This window comes from Macaca nemestrina, chromosome 8 (assembly GCF_043159975.1).
Source record: "Macaca nemestrina isolate mMacNem1 chromosome 8, mMacNem.hap1, whole genome shotgun sequence".
NCBI classification, from domain to species: Eukaryota; Metazoa; Chordata; class Mammalia; order Primates; family Cercopithecidae; genus Macaca; species Macaca nemestrina.
The window spans coordinates 120,935,006-120,955,386 of record NC_092132.1 but is presented as its reverse complement, the minus strand read 5'-3'; the positions used below and the strand labels follow the sequence as shown (position 1 = coordinate 120,955,386).

The 20,381-nt window shown below is 43.7% G+C and overlaps 1 protein-coding gene across 3 annotated transcripts in view; it reads right to left on the bottom strand.

Annotated features, from left to right (window-relative positions):
• Positions 1–19,238, bottom strand: part of LOC105476614 (fucosyltransferase 10) — a 102,667-nt gene extending 83,429 nt beyond the window's left edge. For 2 of the 3 annotated variants that reach the window (XM_071068410.1, XM_071068409.1), the window contains exons 1-2: positions 19,000–19,214; positions 10,282–10,576 (exon numbers count right to left, since the gene is read on the bottom strand). In XM_071068410.1, the coding sequence (XP_070924511.1) occupies positions 10,282–10,576; positions 19,000–19,080 (376 nt within the window). In that variant the 5' untranslated portion in view covers positions 19,081–19,214. Of the gene's footprint in view, positions 1–10,281; positions 10,577–18,999 lie in introns of all 3 variants that reach the window. The other variant, XM_071068411.1, reaches the window with a different exon arrangement.
• Positions 19,239–20,381: the final 1,143 nt, after the last annotated feature.

Sequence of the window (20,381 nt, the reverse complement as noted above, 5' to 3'; positions counted from 1 at the left end):
GAGACAAAATGTCTTTGTTAGTTAAATTCTAACTTATATCAAATGAATACCTGCACAGAGTTTTAAAGTGAAATGATTTTTTTCAGGCTTATAACATAAGACAGCAGTGTCCTGCCTCATCCCCACTCCCGATTTTCACATGCCAGAGCTCACCACTCCGACACTTTCAGGTGTTTCATCTATATTCATACTTCAAAAATATCTAAATAACATGCTTAATATGCTATGTTTTGATTTCTTAGCTTTGTTTTTTTTTTTTTTTTTTTTTTTTTTGAGACAGAGTCTGGCTCTGTCACCCAGGCTGGAGTGCAGTGGCATGATCTTGGCTCACTGCAACCTCTGTCTCCTGGGTTCAAGCAATTCTTGCGCCTCAGCTTCCTGAGCAAGATGCCCGCCACCATGCCTGGCTACAGATGCCCGCCACCATGCCTGGCTAAATATTTTGTATTTTTAGTAGAGATGGAGTTTTGCCATCTTGGCCAGGCAGGTCTCGAACTCCTGACCTCAAGTGATCCACCCTCCTCAGCCTCCCAAAATGCTGGGATTACAGGCATGAGCCACTACATCAGGCCTAGGATGAGGCCCGTTTCATGCATAAAATCATTTATTCAACAATGTCTACTGGCCAGGATGGGGACTCATGCCTGTAATCCCAACGCTTTGGGAGGTTGAGGCAGGAAGACCACTTCAGGCCAGGAGTTTGAGACCAGCCTTGGCAACACAGTGAGACCCCATTTTTACAAGCTTTTAATTTTTTTAAAGAAAAACAATGTCTACTGAGGCCTGCCATATGCCAGGCACTGTTCTAAGCAGTAGGGCTACAGCAATGAACAAAGCAAAGTCCCTGTTCTTCCTACGGCTGATAAACCAGTCACCAAATGAGTAAGAGAACTTCAGGAAGTGATAAGGGTTATGAAGAAAGAAAACACAGCAGGGGTTTGTGTCCTCAGAGTGGTTAGGGAGGGGAGCACTATGTCAGAGAGAAGGAGAGGAATGAGACCTCCCTGAGAAAATGTCATCTGGGCACAGATCTGACCAGTGTAAAGGAGTAAGCCAGAAATGCATCCCAGGTGGAGCAACGGCAAGTGAAAGGCTCTGGGGCTGGAAAATGCTTCCATGTCTGAGGGCTGTGAGCAGAGCAGCATGGGGAGGAGGAACAAGGAGGATGGTAAGGGAGAAGTGTGGGTAGAACGGGCGGGCTTGCAGGCTACCATAAGGACTAGGGACTTGAATGAGGTGGGGTCATTCGAGAAGCCTGAGAGAGCTCCTGGGCTGGATTACTTTATGTCAAATACTATAAAAATAATTATTTGGGCCGGGCACAGTGGCTCACACCTGTAATCCCAGCACTTTGGGAGGCCAAGGCGGGTGGATCACCTGAGGTCAGGAGTTTGAGACCAGCCTGGTCAACATGCAGAAATCCCATCTCTACTAAAAATACAAAAACTAGCCAGGGGTGGTGACATGTGCCTGTAATCCCAGCTACTCAGGAGGCTGAGGCAGGAGAATCGCTTGAACCCAGGAGGCAGAGGTTGTAGTGAGCTGAGATCGCACCACTGCACTCCAGCCTGGATGACAGAGTGAGACTCCATCCCCCAAAAATTATTATTATATTTATTTAAATAAAAATGGAATGTCTATTTTAAACAAGGTATCTAATTGGAGCAGATACACATAAAATCTGTTGTTCAGTTATGACCTTCATCTTTTTTTTTTTTTTTTTGAGACAGGTTCTCACTCTGTTGCCCAGGCTAGGGTGCAGTAGCGCAATCTCAACTCACTGCAACCTCCACCTCCCAGGCTTAAGCAATCCTCCCACTGCAGCCTCCAGAGTAGCTGGGACTATAGGCATGCGCCACCATGCCCGGCTAATTTTTGTATTTTCTGTATAGCCTGGGTTTTGCCATATTGTCCAGGCTGGTCTCAAACTCCTGAGCTCAAGCAATATGCCTGCCTTGGCCTCCCAAAGTGCTGGGACTATAGGTGTGAGCCACTGTGCCTAGCCACGATCTTCATTTGTGTGTCCACCTTTGTTACTGCCAAATACTCTAATTAAGCCCATTTCTTTGCCACTTCCCAAAAAAGTCTTAAATCTGGCACACTATAAATGACAATTATCTACTATCCGCATTCAATGCACAGTTTCCAAAATAAAGCTAACTTCTGGAGAAAAAAACGAGTAAGAATCAACATGAAATGGATGAGATGAGCTGAAATCTCCACCCCAGAGAATGGGTCATAGATATGTCACTCATGAAGTCTTAGGAGATACCCAGTACAAGATGACCAGGGGTGGCAGTATAAGGAAATCTATCAAGGTTACTATCCCATCAGTGGTGACATAATCATGTTGGACTGTACTTGTTCCTTTTTTGTGCTTCTCCAACACAGAAGGGGCCTGGCAAATGGTGACCCTCCAAAGAGACATTCTAGAACTGAATGTTGAGATGGAACTAAAAGGACAGATATCAAGATTCCAAAGTAACCATGAGGAGACAGAGACTAGAGAGCTCTGCAGAAAGAGGCTGGCTGTGGTCTGCAAAATGCCAGGTGCTGGGAAGCTGTCCCATATGACTACCCACAGCAGAGATGCAGCTTCCTAGGAAAAGAAACTATAAAAGCAACAAGTCCAGCAAGGAAATTTCAAATGCCAGGAAACCACCCCAGAATAAAAAAACTTCACTTGCATCACCTGCCAGACCCACCCAAAGACACCAGCTACAACCACCTGCTAGGTTCAGAGGACATAAAGCCACCCAGCCAATTAAGAAATGTCCTGTCTCCTTAATTCTCCTCCCTGTCCTCACTGTAACTCTGACAGGCTCTAGAAAGCAGCTAGAGAGGGAGGGAGAAGAGGAACCAGGAAAGGGTATAGAGCAGAAAGACCACAGCAGCCTTCCAGCAGGGAAGGGGTCTGAGCTGGGGAATGCAAAAAGATACAACTGGTGGCCAGGTGCGGTAGCTCACGCCTATAATCCCAGCACTTTGGGAGGCCGAGGTGGGTGGATGGCTTGAGGTCAGGAATTAGAGACCAGCCTGGCCAGCACGGTGAAACTTGTCTCTACTAAAACTACAAAAATTAGCCAGGTGTGGTGGTGCACGCCTATAGTCCCAGCTACTACGGAGGCTAAGGCACGAGAATCGCTCAAACACAGGAGGCAGCAGTTGCAATGAGCCGATATCACGCCGCTGCACTCCAGCCTGGGTGACAAGGCAAGATCCTATCTAAAAAAAAAAAAAAAAAAAGAATACTTGGAGAGTGTCCATTTGGTGCCTGGCACAGAGTAGGTACCAATTAATGACAGTGATCATTATTACTGCTCCTTTGTAAGGGACAAAGGAAGCTAATGAGGCTTTCTCATTTCTTGGATAGTCCATTGCTCAAGTGTTTACTATAATTCTAAGCTCAGTAAGCAACCTCATGATGCTAATGCCATTCTCTGTCTGACCCGATCATCAGAACTAGGTACCCTGAACAATAAACAACAGTATTCCTTTTCCCATGAAAAGACACCAACAAATTGGTTTTTTGTTGTAAGTATGAATCTCCTATGTAGGTCAATGCCATTCAGTTCATTAAACTTTTACTGATTCTTGGTGAACTGAAAAAACTGACTAGACATTGAAGAATGAGGACTGCAGCAGAGGTCTGACTCTCAAGAGGCTCTGTCTGAACAGTCAGGCTCCCTCCCAGGCATGCCTCTCTTTTTAATTATATGTGATCACATGAAGGCACTGAGAAATCCCGAAGCATGCTCTGAAACAAAGGAAGCATGGACTAGGTCTGCTCTCACTTGTTCTAAATGTATTTCATTACAAGTCTCTGGGAATTCATCATCCATAGATGGTGTATGTAGAGATACTTCACCACTCGAGAGACCTTTTCAACCAGAATACCCACTCTCTACCACATAGAGTCACGGGGGACTACAATAGTGATTCCAGCTCCAAAGCTCATGACAGCCTGTGACAGAGCCTCTCCATACTTTTCCTCTTGTATCCACAATGTCTTTCTAAAAACTTTCCTCAGCCAGGCACAGTGGCTCATGCCTGTAATCCCAGCATTTTGGGAGGCCAAGGTGGGTAGATCACCTGAGGTCAGGAGTTCAAGACCAGCCTGGCCAACATGGAGAAGCCCCATCTCTAAAAATACAAAATAATTAGTTGGGTGTGGTAGTGGGCACCAGTAATCCCAGCTACTTGGGAGGCTGAGGCAGGAGAATCACTTGAACCTGAGAGGCAGAGGTTGCAGTGAGCCCAGATCATGCCACTGCACTCCAGCCTGGGTGACAGAGCGAGACTCCATCTCAAAGGAAAAAAAAAAAAAAAGCTTTTTATTCTTTTCCTCCTCACTTCAATAAACTAGTCTAAAAAATAACTCCTTCACCGGTGGCTAGAGATTTGTTAATGTAGCTAAATCCTTGCATTTCTCAAAGACTCAAACCAGACAACAGTATTCGCATATTTCACTGCTTAAAGTCTTTAACTAATACCTCCAGAAACATGTTTATATTCAGAAAACGATTCATCTCTAGGAAGAAGGAAAAACAAGGAGGTTACAAAGGTAACAAACAAAATTTAAAATGTAAAATGTTTGCAAAAGCTTCGATGCCACATAATCCTGTGAGTTTCCTTTACCCTTAATTAGGTCAGCTTTTGATACTTCCACCATTTTTTCAGCATTTTCTTTTTCAATCCTGCTGCCCCAGAATCCCATTCGCAGTTTTAATTGACCTACTTAATTAGGATTTGGAACACTCAGACAGAAGAGTGTGTTGTCTTCATTCTGTTGTGCTCAATAGACCTTATAAATAAATTGAATTTCCAATTCTGTTTGTTAAAAACCAGGCACCTCAGGCAATTCCAAGACCCAAATATTCAGGTTTAATTATGGTCATGAGTGTCCATTCAAATATGGTCTAGGCCAGGCATAGTGGCTCACACCTGTAATCCCAATACTTTGGGAAGGCGAGGCAGACAGACTGCTTGAGCCCAGGAGGTCAAGACCAGCCTGGACAACATTATAAGACCCCCATCTCAGCAAAAAAAAAAAAAAAAAAAAAAAAATTTAAAATTAGCCAGGTATGACAGCAAGCATCTGTAGTCCCAGCTACTTGGGAAGCTGAGGCAGGACAAAAGGGAATAGCCTTTTGTCCTTCAAAAGGTTATTCTAACTCCAGTGACTCCTCAATACCATCCTATGATGTAATGGAAAGTCTTAAGCCAAAATTTGAGCCCAGGAGTTGGAGGATGGAGTGAGCTATGATCATGCCACTGCACTCCAGCCTGGGCAACAGAGTGAGATCCTGTCTCCAAAACAAACAAAAAACAAATATGGTCTAGGTGAAGGAGCACACAGTCAGGAGTCAGTACGCCTTGGTTCTCCACTGGGGTACTGCAATGGTACTAACCACTGCAATCTTGGCACATCCCTAACACTCCTGAGTCTCAGTCTCTCACCTTTACAAAAAAGAAGGTAGACTCTCGGGTTTAGAATGGGTCTCTCTATTCATAAAGACTCTAACTCTTGGCAGGGCATGGTGGCTCACACATGTAATCCCAGCACTTTGGGAGGCTGAGGCAGGTGGATCACTTGAGGTCAGGCGTTCACGACCAGCCTGGCCAACATGGTGAAAAAACACAAAAATTAGCCAGGCATGGTGTCACACTCCTATAATCCCAGCTACTCAGGAGGCTTAGGCAGGAGAATCGCCTGAATCTGGGAGGCGGAGGTTTCAGTGAGCTGAGATCATGCCACTGTACTGCAGCCTGGGTGACAGAGTGAGACTCCATCTTAAAAAAAAAGTACTATAAGTCTCTAAGAATATTTTCTGAGCACCTACCGTGTACAAAGCAGTACACTATATACAGTGGGTGGGAGGAGGAACAAAGATGAATTGATGTTGCTCTATTGTGAACTCTACACTGCACTAGGGAAGAGACGGTCATATAGTACAAGACCAAACACCATAGCTACCTTATTTATCTTCTGTATTCCTCATGATTGGCACTGTGCCTGATATATAGTAGATACTCAATTAAATGACATAAAGGAGATATAAAATGCTCTGTGGGCATTGAGAGAAGAAAGGATTCATCTGATGGAGAGGCATCAGGAATGGTTTGTAGGTGTTATATCTGAGTTGATTTTTTTTTTTTTTTTTTTTTGAGACAGAGTCTTACTCTGTCACCCAGGCTGGAGTACAGTGATGTGATCTCGGCTCACTGAAACTTTCTCCTCCCAGGTTTAAGCGATTCCTGTGCCTCAGCCTACCGAGTAGCTGGGATTACAGGCACACACCACCACACCTGGCTAATTTTTTATTTTTAGTAGAAGTGGGGTTTCACCAGGTTAACTAGGCTGGTCTCGAACTCCTGACCTCAGGTGATCCGCCCGCCCCAGCCTCCCAAAGTGCTGGGATTACAGGTGTGAGCCACCGCAAATGGCCTGAGTTGACTTTTAAAAGGTGGTTTTAACTCCAGTGACTGACTCCTCAACACCATCCTATGATGTGATGGAAAAATCTTAAGCCAACCTTGAAGGTTCTCCAAGCTCTGGTCCCAATATGTCCTTCAATCTTTATCGTTCCCTTACCCAGAACTAAGCTATAGCCAACCACTCTGCTTGCTGTACCTCAGATATTATTCACAATTGTTTTCCTCCATGCCTCCATTCTTGCTGTTCTTCATACTGAAATATCCTCCAATCTCAACGTTATCCAATCCCAATATCCTTCAAGGCCCGCTTCAAATTTCTTACTTTATAAAGAAGGGCTTATGAAGCCTTTTTTTTTTTTTTTTTTTTTTTTTGGAGACAAGGTCTCACTCTGCAGCACAGGCTGGAGTGCAGTGGCACAATCTTAGCTGGGATTACAGACACACACCACCATGCCCAGCTAATTTTTGTATTTTTAGTAGAGACGGGGTTTCACCATGTTGGACAGGCTGGTCTTAATCTCCTGACTTCAGGTGATCCACCTGCCTCGGCCTCCCAAAGTGCTGGGATTACAGGCATGAGCCACAGTGCCTGGCCTATGAAGCCTTTCTTGATCCCTCCAATAGTAGGTGCTCTCTCCTGCCTTTGAAACCCATAAAGACTTGTTGGCTTTTCTCTCACGGTACTCATACCATTTGTCCCTGCATTACAGTTGGGTCATATCTTTTTCTCAAGATAATAATCTTTGACATCAGAAACTATATTATTCATCTATATTGCCAAATAAATGGAAGGTATTCAGTAGATTATTCTGACAGGACAAATACAAATACAATCTAGGACATAGAACTGAATGAACGATGGTGCAAAGTTAGGAATATTTGTGGCTTATGCCTAAAATGGGGAATATTCCAGTTTGACTTTTGAACATAAGGTTTAGTTGGTAGAATCAGAGGGGTTAAGCTTGGAAGGTAGGTTGGAGTCAGATTACACAGAGCCTTGAGTGCCAAGGTAATAAACAGCACAGATTCGGTTCTCCATGAGAGTCACTGATAGTTTTAGGCACTGGAGAGTAACACAGGATCTGAGGTATGGAAGGTCAAACCAAAAGTCTCCTAGGAACTTGGTTGGAGATAAGTCCATCCTAGACAGAAAAACCAACTCTTAAGTGTGCTGACAAAATTAAGTGCATGACTCTGTAGATCTGTGAGTCCCGGAAAAGTCACCAAGTTAAATACTGTTTTGCAGGCTTCCTGGCAACCAGACATTTACGTTCCCACTTCAGTAAAAGGATACAGACTCACACCAAAGCAGTTATTACTAAATTTCCAAACTGGTGAAAAAGAGAAGATTCTATATGCTTCCAGAAAAGGGAGAGAGAAGCAAAGAAGTACATTATACACAAAAAATGTGTGTGTGTGTGTGTACACATATATGTACATACATACAGATTGAGTATCCCTTAACAGAAATGCTTAGGACCAGGAGTTTTTCAGATTTTGGATTTTTTAAAATTTGGAACACCTGAATTATACCACTGAGAATCCCAAATATGAAATTCTGAAATCCAAAATATTCCAATAAGCACTTTCTTTGAACATCATATTGGTGCTCAAAAAGTTTTGGATTTGGCGGCATTTCAGATTTCAAATTTTTCAGATTTAGGATGCTCAATCTGTATATATACACATAAATTACAGTGTGTGTATGTATCTAAGTGTATGTATTTATATACATGTATACGTGTGTGTGTGTATATGTATGTACATATGTGCATGTGTATATGTGTATATATGCATATATGCATTATGTAGATGTATATGTGTGTACATATGTATATGCCCACGTGTATGTATGCATAAATGTGTATGTGTGTATATATGTATGTGTGTACATATGTGTATGCATGTGCACATATGTATAAGTATATGTGTATATATGTGTGTATATGTGTATATATGTGTATATGAACATATATGTATGTATACTGTATTAGTCCATTCTCATACTGCTATAAAGAAATATCCGAGACTGGATAATTTATAAAGGAAAGAGGTTTAATTTACTCACAGTTCTGCATTGCTTGGGAGACCTCAGGAAATTTACAATCATGGCAGAAGGCAAAGGAGAAACAGGCACTTTCTTCACAGGGTGGCAGGATGGAGTGTATGCCAGCAGGGGAAATGCCAGATGCTTATAAAACCATCAGATCTCATGAGACTCACTCACTGTCATGAAAACAGCATGGTGGAACTGCCCCACGATCCAGTTACCCCCACCTGGCCCCGCCCTTGACACGTGGGGATTATGGGGATTACAATTCAAGATCAGCATATATGTGTGTATATATGCATGTATACATGTATATGTGTGTGTATATATGTGTGTGTATGTATGTGTATATGTGTATGCATGTGTTTATGTATGTATATGTGTGTACAACTTGTTGTTTCCCCTGGAGCAGCATCACATATTCTTAAATGAATTTCTACTACAGACGGCCGGGTGCAGTGACTCACGCCTATAATCCCAGCACTTTGGGAGGCAGAGGCAAGTGGATCACAAGGTCAGGAGTTTGAGACCAGCCTAGCCAATATGGTGAAACTCTGTCTCTACTAAAAACATAGAAATTAGCCAGGTGTGGTGGTGGGCACCTGTAGTCCCAGCTACTTAGGAGGCTGAGGCAGGAGAATCACTTAAACCCGGGAGGTGGAGGTTGCAGTGAGTCAAGACCGCACCACTGCACTCCAGCCTGGGCGACAGAGTGAGACTCCACCTCAAAAAAAAAAAAAAAAAAAAAAATTATACTACAGATTTCTAACAATAACATAAACAATGCAGAGTAGTGTTATATGTAACTTCCTATCTGTAACTTAGTTTTGAGGTTTATCAAATTTTCATGCTCACAGCTCTAGTTCATTTTCATCATTGCATAGTATTGCACTGAATTTATATACTTCATGTAATCATTTTTCTGTTATTGGACATTTCAATTACTTTAAAAGCTTTACTTATGATGAACAATGCTATAATGAACAATCCAGGTATATATGTGAGATTTCACGTGGTTATAAATTTAGTAGTGGAATTATTAAGTATGAATTCACATTTACTAGACATTGCCAAACCAGTATCTAAAGTGGTTGTACTACAGTCAACATTTAAAACACTTCAACATTTAAAAACCTTTTTTAAAAGTTTTAAACATTTAAAAAACTTTTTTAACAGTTTTAAACATTTAAAAACCTTTTTTAACAGTTTTAAACATTTAAAAAACTTTAACACACATGTATATATAATTCCTATATGTCTAAATAACATATATTGTTACACAAACACACACACATATATATCATGATTCCCTCTGAAGTATCAGGGAGGGAAATGGGATCGGTCAGGGAGGGGCCATATTGATTTTCAATTATACATGTAATATTTTATGCCTTAAGCTATGTGATAGGTACATAAATGCTCATTATATTATCTATTTTTGTGTGTGTATGCAATGGAAATCTTTCTAGAAGCTTCTGTTAAAATTTGGGAAATTAAACTCAACATTTAACTTTGCTTCATCTTAACGCACAACTAGAAGATCATAATCCCTTATCCAACCCTTCAGAGATAAACGTGTTAGAGAATTCAGAAGCCACCACGCCCAGCCAGGCTTGTTTCTTTTTTGTATCTGCTAAATGCTCCGGCCTTCCACAGAGCAAATGCAAAGGAAATCAGGGGTGTTAAAGTGTTTTCAAGGGGAGCTCCACCATCACTTTTCAGTGGTAAGCAGTAACTCAGCGTTGGAGTAAGACCACAGCAAACAAAGGGAGAAAGGCGAAAGCCCTGCTTACCATAGAAGAGGAATGCTTTGGTCATGTGATGACGCAGGTAGGTCCGGTTGATGGTGAAGAAACAAGCATCTGCTCCACATTGGCCTAACCTCCCAGTTTCCCCTGTCAGCGGGGACCACCAGAGCATAATGGGGTAGCTGTCCAATTCCCATTTTCTTTTCCTGTGGAAAGTTAATTCTTCTTTCTTAAGAAATGAATTAAGGTGTGTAGGTGCTTCCTCCATTTTTGTATGTCCATCTTGCAAACTAGAACTTTTAAACTCCTTCCTTTCAAACTTCCCCAGCTCAACCATGACCTAAAAGAGAAGACAATTATTACCAGAGTCAAACTGTTTGGTTCTCTTTTGCACATCTCTCATTTATCTTGATGATTTAGCCCCTGACTCGTTTTCAATTGCTGCTGTAACAAATTATCACAAACAGTAATTTAAAACAACACAAATTAAAGCTAGGTGCTCTGGCTTACACTTGTAATCTCAGCACATCGGAGTGGGGCAAGGTGGGAGGATCACTTGAGGCCAGGAGATTGAGACCAGCCTGGCCAACATGGTGAAACTCCGACTCTACTAAAAACTACAAAAAAAAAAAACTAGCCGGGCGAGGTGGGGGGGTGCCTGTAGTCCCAGCTACTCAGGAGGCTGAGGCAGGAGAATGGCGTAAACCCGGGAGACAGAGCTTGCAGTGAGCTGAGATCAGGCCACTGCACTCCAGCCTGGGTGACACAGCGAGACTCCGTCTCAAAAAAAAAAAAAAGTACAAAAATCAGTCAGGCGTGGTGGCAGCGCACGCCTGTAATCCCAGCTACCCAGGAGGCTGAGTCAGGAGAATCGAATCACTTGAACTTGGGAGGCAGAGGTTGCAGTGAGCCAAAATCACGCCACTGCACTCAAGCCTCGGCAACAGAGCAAAGCTCCATGTCAAAAAAAAGAAAAAAAAAAAAATCAGCCGGGCATGGTGATGCATGCCTGTAGTCCCAGATACTCAGGAGGCTGAGGCAGGAGGATTGCTTGAGCCCAGAAGTTAGAGGTTGTAGTGAACTATGATTGCACCATTGCACTCCAGCCTGGGCAACAGAGCAAGACCTTGTCTCAAAAACCAATCAATCAATCAATCACAAATTTGTTACTGCACAGTTCTGAAGTCAGAAGTCTGCAATGGGTCTCACTGGGCTGAGACCCAGGGGTCAGCAGGGCTGCATTCCTCCCTGAAGACTCTAGGACAGAAGTCTCTTTCTTGCTTTTCTTTTAGAGCCAGCACCATTCTTGACTCATGGCCTCCTTCCTCCTCTTCAAAGCCAGCAACACTACATCTCTCTGACTCTTCTAATGTCACCTCTTCTCTCTGACCATGTCACGGAAGGCTCTCCATCTTTAAGAACTCATGTGATTACATGGGGCCCACATGAATAATTTGGAATAATCCCCCCACCTCAAAGTGGGTCACATTGATCCCATCTGCAAAGTCCCTTTTGCCACCTAAAGTAACATATTCACAGGTTTCAGGGATCAGGGAGTGGACACAGCCTCCAAATATCAACCAACAAGAATGGCCAACGATTCTACTAAACACTTATAACAAATACATTTCCCCTCATTTTCCAAAGTCTATAGGATATCCAGAAATAGTTTTGCCTCTTTTTTTTTTTTTTTTTTTTTTTCCGAGACGGAATCTCGCACTGACACCTGGGCTGGAGTGCAGCGGCACGATCTCAGCTCATTGCAACCTCTGCCTCCCAGGTTCAAGCGATTCTCCTGCCTCAGCCTCCCAAGTAGCTGGGATTACAGGTGCCAGCCATCACACCCGGGTAACTTTTTGTATTTTTAGTAGAGACGGGTTTTCACTATGTTGGCCAGGCTGGCCTCAACCTCCTGATCTCGTGATCTGCCTGCCTCAGCCTCCCAAAGTGCTAGGATTACAGGCTTGAGCCACCGCGCCCGGCCAGTTTTGCCTCTTAATGAAACCTATGACAGGATAATTACCTGACTACTACTAAAGAATGTACTCTAGGGAAAATGAGTTATAAATTACCAACTGGTTTCTTTTTTATTACAATTAAAGTAGTAATAACATGGGTTTTATGTTTCTAGTAATGCTCACTAGAGCATTGAGATGGTGAAATAATACCTAATGTCAAAATTCCCTAGAGTCTATTCCACTCACTCCCACTTACAACCACATTTTAAAATTTATTCCAGTATAGTCTAAGTCTGGGTCACTGGACAGCTTGGACATCAGTAACAGTCATCTGGAGGGCAGGGTGAGTGTAGCAGAAACTCCAGAAGTGCTGCCTTTTCATCAAATTTTAAGATTTGGTATTGTGCTGAGCACAGTGGCTTGCACCTAGAGCCCCAGTTACTCAGGAGGCTGAGACCAGAGGATCGCTTGAGTCCAGGAGTTCAAGGCTGCAGTGCGGTATGATTGCACCACTGTACTGCAGCCTGAGCAACAAAGGGAGGCTCCATCCCGGAAAAAAAACAAGATTTGCTATTAATATGATCATTGATATGGCACTAATTATAGAAATATACTGGAGAAAGCATTGATCTGCTCCATATGTAACTGAAAGTTTAGCAGTCAGACCATGAAACAAATAAAGCAGTTAAAGTAAGGCACATTTACATTTCTGTGTGTTAACTGCTCCACCAGTCAGCCACAGAGGCCGCTCCCTGTGCAGCCCTCGGGTCCTGCTTTTAGCAGCCAAGAGTGGTACCTCTTTTATGTGCTCGCTGCTCCTGGTGTTAGATAAAGGCCACTCATCATCGATGCATTGCATGGAGTCTGAAACTCCCTGGGGAGGGCCCGTGACTTTCATTAGATTCTCAAAGGTATCCAAGGCCAAAAAAAAAAAAAAAAAAAAAAACCACTGAGTGAAAGCCAAGTAGCACTCCAGAAGGAGTAAGAAATTATATTGGCTTTAAAAAGTCATGGATCACCTGAGATGCCAAAGTCAACACTAGAACAGCAGAGCCATCACTGAAAACTAAAGTCTGCCTGTTGCCAATAGCTCTCTCAGCATTTTTATGATGGAACAATATGGCTCTCCCCAGTAGTTTGATCCACGGGAGATGACTTGTAGCCACAAACTATCTTTTCATCTGACGTTCTTCCCCTGAAAATGTACAACCAGTCACTTAAAAGAAAGGCTTTTAGAAAGCCATAGGCTTTCTAAAGGTAAAATTTATTCCACATTTCAAATCAATATCTACTATGTGAGTTATAAGTTCATTTCCAAATAATAGAGATGCTTTTAAGGAGAGATTCTTCTTCTGCCAAACAACTTTTTTTTTTTTTTTTTTTTTTTTGGTTTGAGACAGAGTCCCTCTCTTTCTGTCGCCAGGCTAGAGTACAATGGCGCAATCTCAGCCTACTGCAGCCTCCTCTTCCTGGGTTCAAGTGATTCTCCTGCCTCAGCCTCCCGAGTAGCTGGGATTACAAATGCGAGCCACCACACCCTGCTAACTTTTTTGTATTTTTAGTAGAGACAGGTTTCATCATGTTGGCCCAAACAGCTTTTTAAAAGACATTACCTTTGGATATCACTACCTGATTGTAGGAAATATGGCAGAATAAAGGAATGCATGAAATAAAACCATAATCAGCCAATCCCACACTCCAGAAAAGTCAAAAGGACAAATGACCCAGTTTTAACAAGTCCATGACATGGAATAAAAGGTGGGGCAGAAAAGCCTTTTTTTTTTGAGACAGAGTCTTGCTCTGTCACCAGGCTGGAGTGCAGTGGCATGATCTCGGCTCACTGCAACCTCCACCTCCCAGGTTCAAGCAATTCTCCTGTCTCAGCCTCCCGAGTAGCTGGGACTACAGGCATGCACCACCACGCCCAGCTAATTTTTTTGTATTTTTAGTAGAGACAGGGTTTTATCATGTTGGCCAGGATGGTCTCGATCTCTTGACCTCATGATCCACCTAACTTGGCCTCCCAAAGTGCTGAGATTTCAGGTGTGAGCCACCATGACTGGCCAAACCTTTCAATAGTGAAAAAAACAAAAACATAAAACTTGAGACTCACCAACCCAATGCAATGTATAGGTTTGTTTATTCCAAATTCAAACCAACTCGGGCCAGACGTGGTGGCTCACACCTGTACTCCCAGCATTTTGGGAGGCCCGGGTGGATGGATCACCTGAGGTCAGGAGTTCGAGACCAGCCTGGCCAATATAGTGAAACCTCATCTCTTCTAAAAAATACAAAAAATTAGCTGGGCATGGTGGGATGTCCCATCTCTCCTAAAAATAAAAAACTGAGCTGGGCGTGGTGGTGCACACCTGTAATTTCAGCTACTTGGGAGGATGAGGCAGGAGGATCATTTGAACCTAGGAGGTGGAGGTTGCAGTGAGCCAAGAACGTGCCACTGTACTCCAGCCTGGGCAACAGAGCAAGACTGTGTCTCAAAAAGAAACCCAACTCATTATGAAAATTCTTTTTTTTTTTTGAGACAACTGGGAAAATTTAACATGGCCTATCATACAGAGAATATTCAGTAACTGTTAATTTCGTTGGGTGTGATAGTAGCAATATGGTTACATTAAATTTTTCAATGTTCCTAGCTGCAAAGTGAGAGAATCATATTAACATATATCCAGGTGAAATGCTATTATGTCCTGGATTTGCTGTAAAATACTCCAATATATATTCCTAAACTATTTATGCAACTAAAAAGTAAAATTAAAAAATAAATATACATATATACCCAAAGAATTTACAGACAGTTTATACAAAATATAGTTAAATGTGAATGGAAAACAATGTCTAAGTTTTCCTCCAGAGAACTATGTTTTAGCTTAAGTGTAGCTAACTATAAAATTTTGATGTTTAGATTAATATTAATTAAATAATTTATGTTATAGAATCTTCTATGGGCTAAACTGTATACCCCAAAAAAATTCATATGTTGAAGTCCTTACTCCCAGTACCTTATAATGTGACAATATTTGGAGACAGGGTCTTCAAAGAGGTAACTGAGTTAAAACAGGTGGGCCCTAATCCAGTATGACTGGTGTCCTTACAAAAAGGGGAAAATTTGACACACACAATTACAGAGAGAACGCAGTGTAAAGACACAGGGAGAAAACAGCCATCTATAAGCCAAGGAGAGAGGCCTCAGAAGACAGAATCCGCTGACACCTTGATCTTGGACTTCCCAGTCTCTGAAACTGTAAACAAAAAACTAATTTTGGTTGTGGAAGCAAGTCACTCCATCTGCAGTATTTTGTTACAGCAGCGATAGCAAACTAACATAGGATCCATAACATGATTTTTTTCTATTTATCCTATCTTTACCCTACTTATGCGGCAAAGTATTTCATTTGCCTAAAAACAGGAATGGAGGCCATGTGCGGTATGGCTCACGCCTGTAATCCCAACACTTTGAGAGGCCAAGGCAGGTGACTCACTTGAGGTCAGGACTTCGAGACCAGCCTGGCCAACACGGTAAAACCCTGTCTCTACTAAAAATACAAAAAATTAGCCAGAAGTGATGGCAGGCACCCGTAATCCTAGTTACTCAGGAGGCTGAGGCAGAAGAATCGCTTGAACCCAGGAGGCGGAGGTTGCAGTGAGCCCAGATCGCACCACTGCACTCCAGTCTGGCAACAGAGCAAGACACCGTCTCAAAAAAAAAGCCAAAAATAAACCTTCCCACAGAAAGCAGCAGAAAACTGAAAACGCCAGGCCAACTGTGTAGCGGGTCCTAGATACCTACAGCACAAACAAGGCAAGAGGCACATGTTGCCTCTCACGAGAATCCCAGTCTGGCAGAAGGTGGCAGTACCAGTCCCACAACCGTAACTATTCACATCCACAAATAACCTTTAAAGGTTGTGTGGAGAACCAGGCGTGGTGACTCACGCCAGTAAACCCAGCACTTTGGGAGGACAACGCAGGTGGATCACCAGAGGTCAGGAGTCCGAGACCAGCCTGGCCAACATGGCAAAACCCCGTCTCTACTAAAAATACAAAAATTAGCCGGACATGGTGGCGGGCACCTGTAATCCCAGCTACTCAGGAGGCTGAGGCAGAAGAATTGCTTGAACCCGGGAGGTGGAGGTTGCAGTGAGCCGAGATAATGCCATTGCACTCCAGCATGGGCAACAAAAGCAAAACTCTATCTCAAAAAAAAAAAGTCCTGTGGAAGCCAGGCACAGTGGCTCACACTTGCAATCTCAGTGCTTTGAGAAGCCAGGTAGGTGGATCGCTTGAGCTCAGGAGTTCAAGACCAGCCTGAGCAACATGGTGAAACCCCATCTCCACAAAAAAATAGAAAACTTAGCCATGAGTAGTAGTACACACCTATAGTCTCAGCTACTCAGCAGGCTGCGTTGGGAGGATTGCTTGAGCCTGGGAGGTGGAGGTTGCACTGAGCCGAGATCATACCACTGCACTCCGGCCTGGGTGACAGAGTGAAACCCTGTCTCAAAAGAAAAAAAAGTTCTGTGGATTTTGAAATGGACGGCTCGGCTGGCACCTGAATGGGTGCAAAATCTATCTGAGCTGATATCTATACTTTTACTGTCACTGCCCAATTTTTATTTCAATTTGAAATCAGTGAAGGGGCTGGGAATGGTGGCTTACACCTGTAATCCCAGCATTTTGTGAGGCCAAGGTGTGCAAATTGCTTGAGCCCAGCAGTTCAAGACCAGCCTGGTCAATGTGGTGAAACCCCGTCTCTACAAAAAAATACCAAAATTAGGCCAGGTGTGGTGGCTCACGCCTATAATCCCAGCACTTTCGGAGGCCAGGGCAGGCAGATCACATGAGGTCAGGAGTTCAAGACCAGCCTGGCCAACATGGTGAAACCTCATTTCTACTAAAAATGCAAAATTAGCTAAGTGGCAGGAGCCTGTAATCCCAGCTACCTGGGAGGCTGAGGCAGGAAATTGCTTGACCTGGGAGGCAGAGGTAGTAGTTAGCCAAGATCACGCCACTGCACTCCAGCCTGGGCGACAGAGTGAGACTCCATCTCAAAAAAATAAATTTATAAAAAAAAATAAAAATCAGCCAGGCACCGTGGCACAAGCCTGTGGTCCCAGCTACTGAAGATGCTGAGGTGGGAGGACTGCCTGAGCCCAGGCAGGTTGATGCTGCAGTGAGCCGAGACTGTGCCACTGCTCTCCAGCCTGGGTGACAAAATGAGATCCTGTCTCAAAAAATAATAAATAAATAAATAAAGGAATAAACAGAAATCAGTGAATGAAGTTCAGAATAACTGACTAAGGGATACAGGTAGGAGAACTAAGCACACATTTCAGTTCATTCATCCATATACAGTCCTTGGTCTAGAAGCACATGTCAAGATTTACTTATAATATAGATGTCTGTGTTCTACACTTACTACAAGATACAGACTATCTTGTTCTCAGAACAGTCCTTGCTTCTCCAAGAACGCAGTCTTTCGGGCCGGGCACGGTGGCTCAAGCCTATAATCCCAGCACTTTGGGAGGCCGAGACGGGCGGATCACGAGGCCAGGAGATCGAGTCCATCCTGGCTAACACGGTGAAACCCCATCTCCACTAAAAAATACAAAAAAATAGCCAGGCAAGGTGGTGGGCGCCTGTAGTCCCAGCTACTCGGGAGGCTGAGGCAGGAGAATGGCGTGAACCAGGGAGGCGGAGCTTGCAGTGAGCTGAGATCCGGCCACTGCACTCCAGCCCGGGCGACAGAGCGAGACTCCGTCTCAAAAAAAAATAAAAAAGAAAAAAGAACGCAGTCTTTCAAAAGTGATAACAATAGGAGACTCTGAGGAAGGCATCCAATTTTGACCCAGGAAGACAGACTGAGCTTTACTTTCTGTTTGTCTACAACCAGGAGCCTATGATAATCTCAAACTCACCTTCTATCTCAGTGACTTTTCTTCTGACTAACACGTCCATTCACTAAACCTGTTTCACCTGTTTAAAAAAGGGGGTCAGGGGGTGAACTTGAAGGGTCTCCCTGCCAGAGGTCTTTTACTGGGAGGAAAACTGGGAGGTGTTTTCCTCCCATTAGAAAACCTCTGATCCTGGCCGAGCACAGTGGCTCACGCCTGTAATCCTAGCACTTTGGGAGGCCAAGGCAGGCAGATCACTTGAGATCCGGAGTTCGAGACCAGCACGGCCAACATGTTGAAACCGCATCTCTATTAACAATACAAAAAATTTAGCTGGGCATGGTAGTGGGCACCTGTAATCCCAACTACTCAGGAGGTTGAGGCACGAGAATTGCTTGAACCCGGGAGGCAGAGGGTACAGTGAGCAGAGACCGCGCCACTGCACTCCAGCTTGGGCAACAGAGTGGAACTGTGTCGAAAGAAAAGGAAGGAAGGCAGGAAGGAAGGAAGGAAGGAGGGAGGGAGGGAGGGAGGGAGGAAGGAAGGGAGGGAGGGAGGGACGGAGGGAGGAGGGGAAGGGGAAAAGGGGGAGGGGGGAGGGGGAGGGAAAGGAAGGAAGGAAGGAGAAAGAGAGAGAAAGAGAAAGAGAGAAAGAGAGAGAAAGAATGAGAGAAAGAAAGAGAGAAAGAAAGAGAGAAAGAAAGAGAGAAAGAAAGAAAGAAAGAAAGAAAGAAAGAAAGAAAGAAAGAAAGAAAGAAAGAAAGAAAGAAAGACCCCTGATCCTGAACACCCCTGATTAACAAAAAGTGAAATACTTGAAGTTTTGAGAAAATAGGGGGTAGGGGGACATGGCAAAGGCCCTGCTATCAACACTACACAACCCACATTCTTGGTACCTGGAGTGTGACAAGCAGAAAGACGGTGGCTGTGATGCACAGGCAAGATGCCAAAAGCTTCCTCCTCTGAATCCGCACCATGCTGCCCTGCCCTAGGTGACTGACAGAGGGCTAACCTGGTTACCAGGTGTTCTCTCGTCAGCCCAGAGCCCGAGACAACTTCACATGGAAGAACCATCTGGGCGCCAATTTCCTGCACTGCCATTCCTGCTGGGACCTGGTCTCCATGAAGGACTGAGATCCGAGGTTGCGAGAGGGCCTGGCTTGGCATCAAGAGGAAGCAGCATGCAGTCTTCTTAGGCTATCACCAGAGCAGCTGGAGATTTATCCAAATAAGAAGGCATCAAAAAATTCTGCAACAAAAGATCATCTATTAGCCATAGTGCACATTTAATAAATGTAGTCTTGCAGGCGAGTGATCATGAAAAAACATAGAACGTTTTAAACTAAAAGGAAGCACTGAGATCATGTAGTAAGGAAATCAAGGCTGGGTGTGATGGCTCACTCCTGTAATCCCAGCACTTTGGGAGGCCAGAGCGGGTGGATCATTTGAGGTCAGGAGTTTGAGACCAGTCTGGCCAACATGGCAAAATTCCGTCTCTACTAAGAATACCAAAATTAGTCAGGTGTGGTGGCACACACCTGTATCCACAGCTACTCAGGAGGCTGCGGCAAGAGAGTCACTTGAACCTGGGAGGTGGAGGTTGCAGTGAGTAGCCTGGGCAACAGAGAAAGGAAAGGAAAGGAAAAGAAGGGAAAGGAAGGGAAAGGAAGGGGAGGGAAAGGGAGGGGAGGGGAGTGGGGGAGGGGAGGGGAGGGGAACCAGAGAGGTGAATTGACTTACTCATGGCCACCCAGCCCATCAGAGGAGAGTGACAAATCTACAACCAGATCCCAAATCTACAACCAGATCCCAAATCCAAAATTCTGCTTCCACTTAATGCTCTCTGCCATCAGAAGACTGAATTCCAAGAATGTTATATGAAGTCACTCCCTTCTATCTAAGTTTCAAAGGAGTTTAGAAATGGAATAAAAATTACCAGGACTATCCACCCACTCCCATAAAATTTAGGAAGAAAATAAAAGATTCAGGCTTTAATCAAAAATGGATAATGATCATGTGGCCCCAATGCCCACGAAGGAAACCAACTTTTGCCACAGCATAAGCAATTCTGAATATGATTTGTCTTTTACAGCAAGTGAATAAAGCAGTGGGCTGTTGGAGCAATATTATTCTTTGGAAGTTTTCAAATAAAATTTTCATCTATCTGAAATAAATGATCTTTTCAAAAAAGTTGTAAAAATGAACTAAATGAGGGCCAGGTACAGTGGCTCATACCTTTAATCACAGCACTTTGGGAGGCCAAGGCAGGAGGATGGCT